The sequence below is a fragment of the Typopeltis vanoorti genome, chromosome 23 (genome assembly GCF_054136105.1).
Source record: "Typopeltis vanoorti isolate ZY-2024b chromosome 23, IOZ_Tvanoo_1.0, whole genome shotgun sequence".
Taxonomy (NCBI): Eukaryota; Metazoa; Arthropoda; class Arachnida; order Uropygi; family Thelyphonidae; genus Typopeltis; species Typopeltis vanoorti.
Genome location: NC_143571.1, coordinates 79252487 through 79267239, shown reverse-complemented (window position 1 = coordinate 79267239; position 14753 = coordinate 79252487). Strand labels below are relative to the sequence as shown.

General features: G+C 35.8%; 1 protein-coding gene across 2 annotated transcripts in view; it reads right to left on the bottom strand.

Annotated features, from left to right (window-relative positions):
- Positions 1-14753, bottom strand: part of LOC150094024 (V-type proton ATPase catalytic subunit A) — a 218379-nt gene that overhangs the window by 70736 nt on the left and 132890 nt on the right. For both annotated transcript variants that reach the window (XM_090413195.1, XM_090413197.1), the window contains exon 12: positions 8776-8835. In XM_090413195.1, the coding sequence (XP_090269321.1) occupies positions 8776-8835 (60 nt within the window). The remainder of the gene's footprint in view (positions 1-8775; positions 8836-14753) is intronic.

The following is a 14753-nucleotide window of genomic DNA, read 5'->3' as shown; positions in this document are numbered from 1 at the left end:
CAAATTTCACACCTTTAGCCACCTCCCAGGTCAAGACCTTATGATCACTCTCACCAATAGGTGGCAACATGGTCATATTCATTACAGTCAAATTCTCAGATACTATTACCAGGTCAAGCACTCTCACACCCCTAGTATTTTCCATTACATGCTGTTTCAGATAGTTATCCCTTACTAATTGAATAAAATCCATTTCCTTCCTCACATGTGTCCTCTCCTCCTTCAAATCAATGTTACCATAGTTGAAATCCCCAATAATAATTACCCTCCTTCCACTCATTTCATCTATTTGTTTATGCATACTATCTCCACCGTCTATTCCATCACCTAGTCTATAGCAGCACCCAACTGTATATTTTGTTCTGCCAGTTTCAATCTCACACCAAATAGCTTCAAATGAGCTCTTTTCACTATCCTGCAATACAACTTCAATTCTATACAAAATTAATAACGAAAAAAACTCATGTACAAAGATTATTTAATAGTATAATTTTCACCTGTGTGTCACAGGCATCTTCAGTACATTAAGCTCAAATTAAACAATAACTGACAATTCCAAAATGCACCACCTAAGTAGCTGGTGTAAGATAACTAAAGAGGTCAATAAATTTCCTAAAAATACAAAATTAATACAATAAAAAGTTAGGAAAGATTAGCTGATTTGTAAAGTACTATCTACCATAAAGGGGATAGACGTAAGCCGTCGGATCTGTTTAAGTTAGGAGAATGAAGTAGAGTTTTGCATGTTTCTTTATAAAGGCTTTCCATGAGAAACTGACTTTTGTGAAGAACTCTTGTCTTTCTCCAATGAACTCTATGTCTAGTGAAGATGGCATGTTCTGCAAGTCCAGACTTTTCAGGTTAAAAGTATTCAATATAAGATTGGTGTTCTTCTAGCCGAATAGAGACAGATCTTCCTGTTTGTCCGAAATAAGATAATCCACAAGAGAACGGAATCTGGCAGACACCTGGATGATTAAGATGTGGAAGCTTGTCCTTAGGAGAAGTGAGAAAGGTGGAGATTTTTCTAAACGGTCGAAAGGCAACAAAAATATTCAGTGGTTTTAAAACTTTTGCTATACGTTCACTGATGCCTTGTACATAAGGGATAGTAATGCGTGTTATTTCTTCTGTGTTTGAAGAGGAAGACATATTAAAACTACTCAAAGTTCTTTTGATGAAGCAATTCTTATAACCATTAGATAGAAAGGAAAAAGTTATATATTGTAGTTCTTTCTGTAAAAGATCGTCTGAAGAACAAAAGGAGTGGGCCCGATGAACCAGTGTTTTAATAGCTCCTGCCTTTTGACTGGGATGGTGATGGGATTCTGCATGGATATAATGGCCTGTATAAGTCTTCTTAGTATAAACTGAGATGTGTAGGTTACCATCTGATTGGCAAAGAATTAGAAGATCTAAAAAGGCTAACTGCTTATTTGATTCTACTTCTAGGGTAAACTTGATCCTAGGATGAAATGCATTTAACTTAGTGAGAAATTGTTGAAGTTCATCCGAAGAGCCATTCCATACAGCAAAAATATCATCGACATATCTGAACCAATGAGTAGGTCTAGGAGAAATGTTGTCAAAGATACGTTGTTCAAAATGTTCCATAAAGAAATTGGAGATAGCAGGAGAAAGAGGATTATCCATTGCTGTTCCTTCAATTTGTTGATACAACTTTATTTTTAAAGGAAAAATAACCAGAATTTATTACAAAATCAAATACGTGTACAATGTCTGAAGGAAATTCCTGTTGTAGTAATTCAATGCTTTCCGAAAGACACACATTTGTAAATAAAGAAACAACATCTAAACTGATGATATCAGAAACGTCCAAATGAAGATCTGAAATTTTATTTTTGAAATCCAAAGTATTTTTTATATAAGTATCAGTTCTTCTAGTTGAAGAGGAGAGTAAATTTGATAAAAATTTTGAGATTTTGTAAGTGGGACAACCTATACAATCTACGACTGGTCTTAACAGAATGCCTGGTTTATGAACTTTTGGAAGACCATACAATCTAGGTGGACGACCGAAGAAAGTTAAGTTTTTTCTTTTGATCTTCATTCCATGTAGATACATTATCTAAAAGAAAATTAAGTCTCTTCAATTAACTCCGGGTAGGATCCGATGTAAGAGGCCTATAAGTTGAACAGTCGCAAAGTAAAAGAGACATTTTTCTCTCATATTCCTTCCTATCTTGAATCACTACAGCCTTCCCCTTATCAGCTTTCGTAATAATTAAATTATTGTTATTCTTCAGTGATTTCAATGCTTTAAACTCAGAGTAAGAAAGATTAGGATGAGGAGGCTTGGCATGAAAAAGAATTTGTGCACATTCAAAACGTAATCTGTTGGCTGTTTTTTGGGATAAGGATCGAATACCCCTGTCTATGTTATGAAAAAATCCATAAGTGGCACCTTATTCGGCGTAACAGCGAAATCATGTCCTTTTGATAAAACAAAACGTTCAGTCTGTTAGTGGATGTCCAGAAACATTTATAACTACTTTATCTATATCAATAGTATTATTAGTGGATCTAGGTATGCTGACCAGTGATTCAAAATTGCATTTTAGCTTGTCACGAGAATCATTAAAGACCTTTAGGTAAAAACTCGAAGATATGCGCATTACAGTATTAAAAGTTTCAACCTTTAAAACAGATTCCAGAGCATTTTAGAAAAATACTTTCAACCGTTTAGAAAAATCTCCACCTTTCTCACTTCTAAGCTTCCACATCTTAATCATCCAGGTGTCTACCAGATTCCGTGCTCTTGTGGATTATCTTATTTCGAACAAAGAAGAAGATCTGCCTCTATTTGGCTAGAAGAACACCAATCTTATACTGAATACTTTAAACCTGAAAAGTCTAGTCTTGCAGAACATGCCATCTTCACTAGACACAGAGTTCATTAGAGAAAGACAGGAGTTCTTCACAAATGTCAGTTTCTCATGGAACGCCTTTATAAAGAAACATGTGAAACTCTACTTCATTCTCCTAACTTAAACAGATCCGACAGCTTACGTCTATCCCCTTTATGGGAGATAGTACTTTACAAATCAGCTAATCTTTCCTAACTTTTTTTTTTTTTTTTAGGAAATTTATTGAACTTTGTAGTTATCTTACACCAGCTACTTTTTAGAATTGTCAGTTACTGTTTAATTTGAGCTTAATGTACTGAAGATGCCTGTGACACACAGGTGAAAATTATACTATTAAATAATCTTTGTATGTGAGTTTTTTCCGTTATTAATTTTGTATCGATATTGTCTACTCACGGTATACCTCTTTTAAAACTAACTTCAATTCTCCTTGGCTGCAGTTCATCAGTTATCATCAATAATACTCCTCCCCCCATTTTATTCTCTCTGTCCCTCCTAAACACCTATATCCTACACATTCTATCCCACTAACTATATCATCTTCTGTCAGCCATGTTTCACTAATGCCAATAACTTGTGGCCAGGAAGAGCCAATCAAGGCCAAAAATTCTTCCTTCTTGTTCCTAATACTCCTGGCATTAGTATACATAAAATGCAGAGGTCCCTTTGTTCCACCCCTATCTTGATGCATTATTCTAACTATCCCATTCCGATTTCTTGTCCTTAGTACTGGCTCGGGTACATTATATACATTCTTATACTCAACTGTCTCACTGATGTCCACATATCCACTCCCCCCCCCCTCCTTGGTAGTTCTAGTTTCCCTGGTTCTGCACATCCATTTTCACTTCATTCAGCAACACTTTTTCCAGTCTCCGCACACCAAATCCATTCAAATGCAGGCCATCCATCTTGTATAAATCCTTTCGCCCATCAAACTCATTCCACACCACACCGTCTGCGTAACCCGCATAAAGTCATTTGCGATTATGGCCCTCCTTCTAAACCCCTCTCTTTCATACCACGGCAACAGATTCATCATCCTAACTCTGTCACTCTTTTCTTTCGCTATCTTTAACAATCCTTTAAAGTCCTTTCTCATAAAAAATTTATCTCCTTTCAATTCATTCATACCTGTCACAACTATCAATTCTTTCTCCCTCTGTTTTTGCGTTCTAACACTCTCATTTATATCCTTAAATTTTGCACCCGGTAAGTACGATTTAGTTAAACTCCCATCTATCAATAATGAGTCGCCATACAACACTCTTTCCTTCATTTCTGAAACCCTCCCACTCTTATGCTTATTTTTCCTTTCAAACACTTGTTTATTTCCATTAGCCAAGGCGTTCTGGAAAGAGTTTTGCAGGTGCTCCAATTGCCGCTGCGCACTGCATATCACTCTGCGCAACCTAGCGATCTCACTCCCTACAAATAATTCCTCATTTTTTTCATCATTTAAACCACTTTCTCTCTCTGTAGTTGCTTTCACTCTCTTTGATTACCGCTCTCATTGCCATCTTGTACTGTCAAGATGGCAATGAGAGCGGTGATCCAATGAGACCGATTCCCTATCAAGCCACTATTTTCACTCACATTCTGGCTTTCTTCAACCATCACTATCTCACGACCTGACACATACTTCAATTCTTCACTTTGCTTACACTTTCTGCACATTCTTCCACCACTATCACTTTCCATCCAAACTCCAACCTCCTTTGGGAAAGCATACATCATATTGGACAAACTCCCTCACATTACAGTTTTTGAACAAAGGGCGTAAGATAATGGCGTTTTGGATGCCATTATTTAACGTCGCATTGGCACCATGTGCTGTTCTATGAAACGTATCGTTAAAATACTAAGTTAAATAAAACGGAATTCACACCAAAATCACACAGACACAACAAGCTACCAAAAATAAACAATACTAAGTTCAAATTTAAACCAATATTCCAATTTTCACTCAAAATTATACTTAGCTTTTAGGAGCTCTGAAAACACCACACACCATGTAGCCCTCTGTGTGGCCTTTCCAATTACTTTAAATGACATTTGTAAATATTTAAAGATAATTATTTAACTTATAAGAAAAGGGAGTGGGTAAGAAAAATATATAAAAAGTCCTTTTAGAATTTAATATTTTGTTTGGCATTGTAAGACCATTAAAATAAGTAATGAATAACATCCAACACTAAGCCTGTCAAAGATGATTCAAGAACAATGTGTTTTAAATTGGAGAGTAATATCTAAATTTTGTTTCATGCACACGCTATATTTAGCTGGTTGATTTTTAATAGAGTACAACTGAAATATTTAAGAGTTAGTTTTAAATTTTCTAGAAGACAGAAATTCTGAAATTACACATACCAAGAAAGTGATTTCAGAAGATAAGATAGGCAAGTACATGAAAGAAATTCACTTCTTTCTTACTGGGAAGAGAAGGGCTCTAATTTTTACCTTTTTCTCATTAAACATTCAGGTTTCTACAATATCCAAGACTGAAACTACAGGCAGTCCTTGGTTACGAATGCGATACGTTCTTGAGAATATCTTTAAATCAGATTTGTACATAACTCAGATCCCTGATGAACAGCGCATACAGGATAATATAATAATAATAACAATACCATAATGGCAATACCATAAGGAGTGGTATAAGAGTCTTACAGTGCATTCTGAACTATTGCGCTGCATAGTTCAGAAAGCCTGGACAGAGGGACGAATTCCCGATGATTGGAGTAGAGCTCTCATAGTACCCATATATAAAAAGGGAAATAAAACAGAATGTGAGAATTACAGAGGTATTTCCCTACTGAGTGTTCCTGGCAAGATCTATGCAAGTATACTTGAGAAATGGTTGAGAAGAATTGTGGAAGAAAAACTTGGTGAAGAACAAGTTGGATTCAGGCCAAATAAAGGCTGTCAGGATCAGATCTTCACTTTACAACAAAAAGTCGAGAAAGCATGGGAATATAACAAAGATCTGTATTTAAGTTTTGTCGATCTGGAAAAGGCATATGACAAGGTTCCAAGAGAGAAGCTATTCAATAAGCTACAGTTATATGATGTCAATGGAGCATTATATCAAGCAATACTTAGTCTTTATTTGAGTTGTAAGTCAGCAGTTAGAATTGAAGGAAGTACAGGAAGATGGTTTAATGTTAAATCTGGTGTGAGACAAGGATGTACATTATCCCCTCTGTTATTCATTATCTATATGGATCACATTATGAAGGAAAGTGGTATTAAACATGATATCAAAATTGGAGATGTTAATGTCAGCTCTCTGCTTTATGCGGATGATGTTATCCTTCTAAATAAATCCGCTACAAGTCTGCAAGATTCTCTGACTAAATTGAATAGCTGTTGTAATAGATATGGTATGAAGGTCAGCAATAAAAAGACATAGACAATGAAAATAGGCAGAATCATTGAAAATGTCAACTGTGTTGTGAATGGAGAACCTGTGGAACAAGTAAAATATTTCAGCTACTTAGGCACGATTTTTACTGAAGATGGTAAATTAAATATAGAAATAGACAACAGAATCAGCAAAGCTTGTATGGTGGGAAGTCAATTGAATAAATTCATATGGAAAAAGAGAGAAATTAGTCGGAACACTAAATTAGCTGTATACAAGACAGTGTTCAAACCAGTTTTAACTTATGGATCTGAGAGCTGGATCAGAAGTAAAATACTTGACCAAAGACTAGAGACCACAGATATGAGAGTCCTGAGAAAGATTATAGGCATGAACAGATGGCATCAATGGCAATATCATATTAAAAACGAGGATATTAGGAAAGAACTTGACATTGCCAGCATCCAGGAATGCGTTAGCAGAGCTAATCTCAGGTGGTATGGTCACTTAAACAGAATGGGTGAGGAAAGATTAGCAAAACAAGTGTTCTCTGCCAGGTTGGCAGCAAAACAACCCAGAAGAAGACCAAGATATAGGTGGATTGATATGGTACAAAGTGCCTTAGACGATAGAAATATAAGATCTGATAATGTTGGAGTCTTGACAAGTAACAGACTGATTTGGAGGAAAATTGTAGATAGGAAATTAACAATGATGTAATTTTTTTCATGTAGTACTATCTTATCCTGTACACCCCTTGAGGGTACATGGCAGGAATTTGATGATGATGCCATAATCGCTCATATATAGCAATGATAATACTGTGTAATACTGAAATAATAATAATAATACTCCTGTACTGTAGTAATAAGTTACAGAAATTATAGGAACAAACTGCCCTCAATTCTGTGATGATTTTTGTGGCTTCACAGAAGACATTGCCGAAGCCAGAAAAGCTGTGGTGGATAATGATGCACAGCAACTGGACATCAATGAAAATGATATCATTGACTTACTAGAGTCCCATTCACAAGAATTAGCTAATGAAGACCTTATGGAGATAGAGAAGCAGCTGACAGAAACACACGAACACAAAGAATTTCTCCTATCTAAACTTACTTTTTGTATCAGTTTTTTTTTTTTTTTTTCCCAAACAGAACTTAAAAACAAGTTGATACAAAAAGTTTAGATAGGAGAAATTCTTTGTGTTCGTGTGTTTCTCTCAGCTGCTTCTCTATCTCCATAAGGTCCTCATTGGCTGATTCTTGTGAATGGGACTCTAGTAAGTCAATGATATCATTTTCATTGATGTCCAATTGTAGTGCATCATTATCCACCACAGCTTTTCTGGATTCGGCAATGTCTTCTGTGAAGCCACAAAAATCATCACAGAATTGAGGGCAGTTTGTTTCACATCCCTTTAATTGTTGATTGCTTCACTTCCTCCCAAGAATCAGCAATATTTTTGATAGCATCAGGGATGTTATTATTCTTTCAGAACTCTCTCACGGTCAATCACATCATCTGCCTTGACTGCTTGTGGGAATGCATGTCGTAAGTAATAAGTCTTAAATGCAGAAATGACTCTCTGGTCCACTGACTGCAGTAACGATGTAGTGTTGGGTGGTAAAAATACAATCTTTAGATTAGGGTGAAGCTCATCTAAAGATATTGGATGTCCAGAAGCATTGTCCAAGAAAAATCTGAATTTTAAAGGGAATTTTTTTTACGAACAGTAATGTTCCACAGCAGGAATAAAACAGTTCAAGAACCAATCTTCAAACATGGCAAGTGTGACCCAATCACTTAAATTTGACTTCCAAATAATGGGAAGAGCTGCTTTAATAATGTGCTGAAGTGCAGGTTTGTTTACATACGTGAAAGAAACTAGTTCCCGAATTATTAATTACACAATCCAACACAATTTTTGCTGGCTTTTATATGAGACTTGTTTTTTTACCAATTTGGGTGCACTGATTTCAAATATCAAACCCATTTTTCTCTATCACGTCAGGTTTTTCCTCTATGGCATTTTGTTTTTGCTAATTTGTAAGTTTTTGATAGTTTTAAGGAGGCAGTACTATTTAGAGGATCAAAAAAATCGATTTTTTAATATTATTTTCTGAAAGTATGTACTTTTAAAAATCTGTTCCTAACTTTTTATCAAGAAATTCTACGGTTTACAAGAAATATAAAAATATCACTATTTTCATGTTGACTATGGAATTTCCATGTTGACCAAAGAAAATTATGTATCTATTAATTCAATTTTATATATCTGTCCTAATCAATTTATTCATCACGTTCACTCCAAGAAGTACATAGACTTTCAGTCAGGTGTCTTACATAGACACCTCACTGACAGTGACTATTCTTGTGAAGCAGCACTAATTAACTTGCATTCCTTAGCTTTTTCATGTTGAGGCTTTTGTTAAAGAATTAAACCAGTGATGGTAAATTTATACTATGCTAAAATAAAATACTGCATTTTATAAAATACAATGAAAATTATTTCAATCTTACCTTGCCAACTAATTGCACAATTTCTGACAGATCTTCTTCTTCCTGGAGTATCTGGAGACACTAAAAAGTTTAATAGGAAAATTTCTATGAATAAAATTAAAATTTTCAAACTACATCATCTACACACACACACACACACACACACAGAAATACATTATATCTGACTTCATATATGAAAGTTGACCTGATGTCTGTTATTTGTATTTTTACAGATTATAACTGATTTAAACATCAAACTATAACTATAAATTATAGTTTGATGTTTAAATTATTCTTCAAATGCCAGAGATATTCATTTGAATGCTGAATAAGAATGACTTACCAGTTTAAAACAGACAACTAAACTGCAGTCTGTAATGGATTAAGTCACATATACATTATGACGGTACCACAATCAAATATGTTTGGTATCATCCACTTAAAAAGACTACCATTATATTTATTAGGAAAGCAGGGTGAACAATAATAAGGCAGCTACTGAAACAACTTCAAAAGAATTGAAAATATGAATCATTAGGAGGCATCAATGGAAAAGTGGCAGAAATAGTTAAAGAATTACAGAAATACCATATGGACATGGAGTTGATATAGGACAAAGGACTAAAACAGACGATATCCTTCTACATTTAGATTTCTTTTTAAATAATAAATATGATTCAAATTAATTCAATAAATTTCCAACCTTTTAGTGTTCCAACCACTAAAAGGTTAACCATTGCCTCCAGTTCATGAAATCAATCAGGGAAAGTAAAAAGTAGCTGTAGTTAACACCAAACACAAAGGTCAATTTCATGAACTGGAGGCACTGGTAAGCATACTGATGGGGACAAAATTCAAACTGGGAAATTGGAAAATACATTTTTTTAATGTATTTTAATTGTATTTAAATGTATTATTAGCATAGAAAAGTCTGCGTGATTAGCCAAGGTTACGCGCTCCGCAACCATATGCCTGGGAAAGGAGTGTCCTGTGTTCAATTCTCATCACTGATGTGAGGAGCTAAAGATCTTTCTCAAACATAGCCAAGTTAGCCAAGTTAGCCCCATAGTTCACGCCCAAGTTAGTCTTGGGCGTGAACTATGGGGTTTTTCTCCCCAGCTTATCTGGGGTTTTTCCTCCCACAAAGCAGGCACCAGTCTTAAGAACACAATGCTTCAGAGACAATTACACATGGTTGAGCAGGGGATAACAACCTCACCTTGTAGTGAGTTATGAAACCCAAAAATGGGAGGCCAAGGCCCTACATGGGGCTGTAATGCCAAAAAAGAAGATTAGAATAGAAAATCAAAGTACCCTGCTCTTGAAACCAAACATGCCACTAAAATTTATCCAATCCACTTTAAATTTCCAATAACAAATTAAGAATTTCATATTGGGCTAAGAAAATTATCTACACCTAAAGCATTAAGAAACCTGCATTCCATAGTGGGATTTAAACCCATGCTTGTATGTCATAGCAGAAAACCCACTGAATTTGGCAAAACAGTGACACTATTTTGCCAAAAGTGAAGAAGTAGAATTCATTGGACCAGATGATAAGAAAGGACAAATGACATAAGCTAGTTCATAGGAAAAGTTGAAGGGAAAAAAAGGATGAAAAATCAGCAAACGTCAGTCACTTGTTTCTAGGCTCTATCCAATTTCTTCATCACACTGGAAACTAGGTAAATACATCCAGCAAACAGGTCCGATCAAGTCTTGTGCAGTGGTATTACCACCCATTTCTACTTGTCAATGATCTCCTTATCACAGTAACAATCTATTGTATAGTCTTTTCACTCTAGCAACATGTCCTTCTAACTTCAGGTCTCCACCTTACCAGATCTTCAAATGGATTCCCATCCTGAAGTACGGTAGTTCCAAATAAAGTACTCAACGTCTGTGTTTTGAAGTATAACATATTACACTTATTAATACTACAAAAGAAACCCCAACAATCAATCCAAGCCAAGTCATTTAAATTTTTTTCCTGATGAGATAATATCACTGTCACCCTTTAAAACTTTTTCATTCCAACTTTTCATCATCAGCAAACAAATCATTCACAAATAAGATAAATAGAACAAAAGAAGAGCCTACTGGCATGCCAATTACCACACTCACTTTTTTTGGAATGGTGCCCACCCCCCATTCCTCAAGTGCATGCATTTTCACTCTAGCAACATGTCACTAAAATAGCACGCATACACACCACCCAACTTGCTTTTATTGTTAAAACAACAACAGCAAATCTTCTATCCATCAGACTATTATCAACTTCCAGCTCTTAAACTTGCACAATGTGTCGTGCAGCACTTTTTTCAAAAGCCTTTACAAAATTCCCAAGTATCACTATATACAATCCTCCCTTATAAGACATTTATTACTTTTTCATAAAATGAAAGTAAGTAGACTGTTAAAGTATGATCTATGTTTTTATAAACCAAATCCCACCCCAATGCTGATCACTGTAGATAATCCTGTATCTATCAACTCAGTTATATATTCCATTCCAAAGCAATCTCTCCGATAGCTGACAACTGCAAACCCACAGCCTTGTTTATAACTGGAAACATCTGCTGTAACATCACTTTTGAAAAGCGACACTATTTTGCTCTCCTTTCAATTCTCTGGGACCCTTCCTATTGAGATACTCATTAAACAACCAAGTCAAGGTTGTTTCTACATATTTCCTAGAAATATGTAGAAACATGTTTGAAAAGAAATATGGAAAGAGTCAACTCTTTTCCTAGAAATATGTAGCAACATGTCAACTAACCTATCAAGTTTTTGCTGATGCAAAATTCAAGAAGACAATAATTAATAATAACAATATAGCTATCCTGCAGAATGATTTAAATACTGACAGTATAGTTAAAAGATAATAGTTTTAAGTGCATAAGCAAGTAGCATTATGCGCTTTGGGATGAAAAGATTATAAGATATAAATTACACTTCTGAAACAGGACTGCAGAAAATTAAAAGGCTAGGGATTTACCTAGTCTTGCCATAAATACTGTTACATCTTCCGTAAACCCACAGAATTGCACGAGGCCCAGCTCTGTTAGCTGCACTGTATGCAGCCAACATTTGTGTGTTTATCAGTACAGGGAGAGTTGATCAGCTATATGAGTTAACATGAGTGGAGAAATTGTGAGAATCATGTAGCTGTAATAGCACTTCACAAGGTTGGAATGCAGCTACCTGTTATTTTCAACACATTAAAAACACTCGGGATCAGTATGATGTTTGTGTAACAGACTATTAACCATTATAATGATGCAGAAGATATATCTGACTGCCAAAGAACAGGTTGACTATGCTGCGTTAGGACAAAACAGCTTATGAGGGCAGTGATGGAATGCTTCTGCATAATCCTGTGAGATCGCAGAAAGTGATGTTGAAAGAGATGAATGCTTTGAAGAGAACGATGTCACATGTACTAACTGATGACATGGAGGTGAGCCTATCATCATTATGCTGGACACTTCTGGACAAATCTCATTCAGAGGGGGATAAAATTAAAGGCACTTCTCTGGCAGTACTCAAATAACAGATACAGATATATCATCTTCAGAGATGAGAAGAATTTCACCATTGAAGAGTTATTTAACTGCCAAAACAATCAGGTATATGTCCTAGATGGTCACCCAGCACATGCGATAGCACCCAGGATTCAGAAAGGTCATCACCCATCAGTAATGGTTTGGTGTGAGTGATGTATCAGAAGGTATCCAAGTTGCATTTCTGCGAGAAAGGGGTCAAAACCTCTGCCAACGTGTATCAAGACACTGTGCTGGAACCTGTAGTATGGCCCCTGAACAACACCTTGTTTCACAGCAAGCAGTGGACCTTCAAAAACGCCTCTGACTGGCCAAATGGAAGTCCTGATCTGAATATGTTGGATTTCAAACTGTGGTCAAAGCTTGAGAGAGAGAGAGAGAGAGAGTAGCCTGCAAGAAACGATACCCCCAGCATCTCCAGCCTAAAGGTGGATTTCAAGTAAGCAGTGGCAGCTTACTGTGAAGCCACATGGCAGCTTACTGTCATGTGGCTTCACAGACTTCGGGCATGCGTGAAGGCAAAAGGGGGACATTTTGTACATTGAGTGCTGCTATATGCACTTTATAAATGTGGTTTTAAAAGCCTTTTCCAGATCTACCAAACTTAAATATAAATCCTTGTTATATTCCCAGGATTTCTCAACTATTTGTCTTAAATTGAAAATCTCATTCTGACGATCTTTATTTGGTCTGAATTCAACTTGTCCTTCACCAAGTTTTTTCCCTTCCACAATTTTATGTGCTGAAATCTATAAATGATTTACTGATAGATTAAAGGTTTATGCACTGTTCATGTTGTAACAGTATTTATGGTTAGACTGTGTATATTCTTGCTTTAATTCTATACCTAAGCATAAGCAAACAAAGTTTGTGCAAAAGGTCTTCACAACTGAGCTACTTGCATATAGAGGCTGTTGACTTCACATCAATTTGTCTTGTTTTGGTGTATGTAACAGCCTCTACATACAAGTAAGCTTAGTTGTGAAGATACTTCTCACGCAAATTTTGTTTGCATATTTTGGGTATAGGATTAAAATAAGAATTTGCCTACTATAATTAACTTAATAACTAAGCAAAAAAAATAAAAAATAAAAAATTCCTGCAAGTATCTCTGATCCAGAATATTTTAAAGATATGGTGATGCATCAATTTTACCACTTGTATATGGGAAATATACAACTTTTGTATTGTTTAGCCCTCAGTATATCTTCGCTCCAAAACAGACATTATATACCGAATTGCTAAGGCAACTGTGGCCCTACAAAAGTTAAAACCATTGTGGAGAGATAGCAATCGCAACCAAACTAAGACTAATTGATGCTTTGGTGAATTCTATCCTCTTGTATGGTTGTGAGGCCAGGACTTTATTGAGGGAAGATGAGAGGAGACTCCTGTCTTTTGAAATGAAAACTTACAGAAGACTCTTGAGAATTCCCTATACTGCTCACGAAACCAATGAAAATGTTTGGAAATTGATTAATTTAATAGATGGGGAAAAAAAGGGAAAATGTTCTGTCTGTCATCAGAAGAAGACAGATGAAATGATTCGGACATGGGAGAGGGCTAATGGCATTCCAAAGCAAACACTAGAAGAAATCGTTCCAATCGAGGCCGACCTCGATTAAAATGGACGGACAACATCAAAAAATGGACAAATTCCTCCCTTTCTCAACTGACATCAAGAACAAAAGACCGAGATGATTGGAGGAGGATAACAAAGAACATCATCTACCAGCCATGAATGACCCAACGGTCCATTTAGGACTATGGGAGAGAAGAAGAAGATATCTTCCTGGTTGAAGCTTCCACTGAGGAGACATCATTAAAGGCTGAAACCAGTCAGCCCCTATATGCAAGTAGCCCATCATGAAGATACTTCATAGATACTTCACTGTACCCAAGCATAAGCAAAAGGATTAAAACAAGAATATAATTTCTTGTTCATTATAATTGACTTAATAACCAAGCAAAAAAAATCCTAAAAGGCTAGGAATTTGGCAGTGATTGGTAGACAGGGATTTGAAGTTAAGAGGGAAAATTGCCAAAGTGGATAAAATAGCTCAAATGATCACTTGGATAGTGAAGAACATACAAGTAGACATGAGGATGTTATTATCCCTCCTTATAAAGCTCTGATACCACATCTGGACTACAGTGCAGATCTGGTTAGTGTGTTACGAAGTATTTGACAGGCAGAAAAGAGGGGATATTATAGAAACCTAAGTTACTAAAGGGATTTTATATAGCAGCTGCTGAAGAAATTTTCCAATATGTGATAATGGGATAGGAGAGAATAAGAAGTGATCCCTGAAAGTTGTGTAAAAGTGTGGTTAATAAGGAGTAATTTTTTTTCTTATGGAGTAGTGAATTAGTGGAATGGATTACCAGAGAAAGTCATGAGTGCTTTGTCAGTGAATAGGTTTAAGGACAGAGATA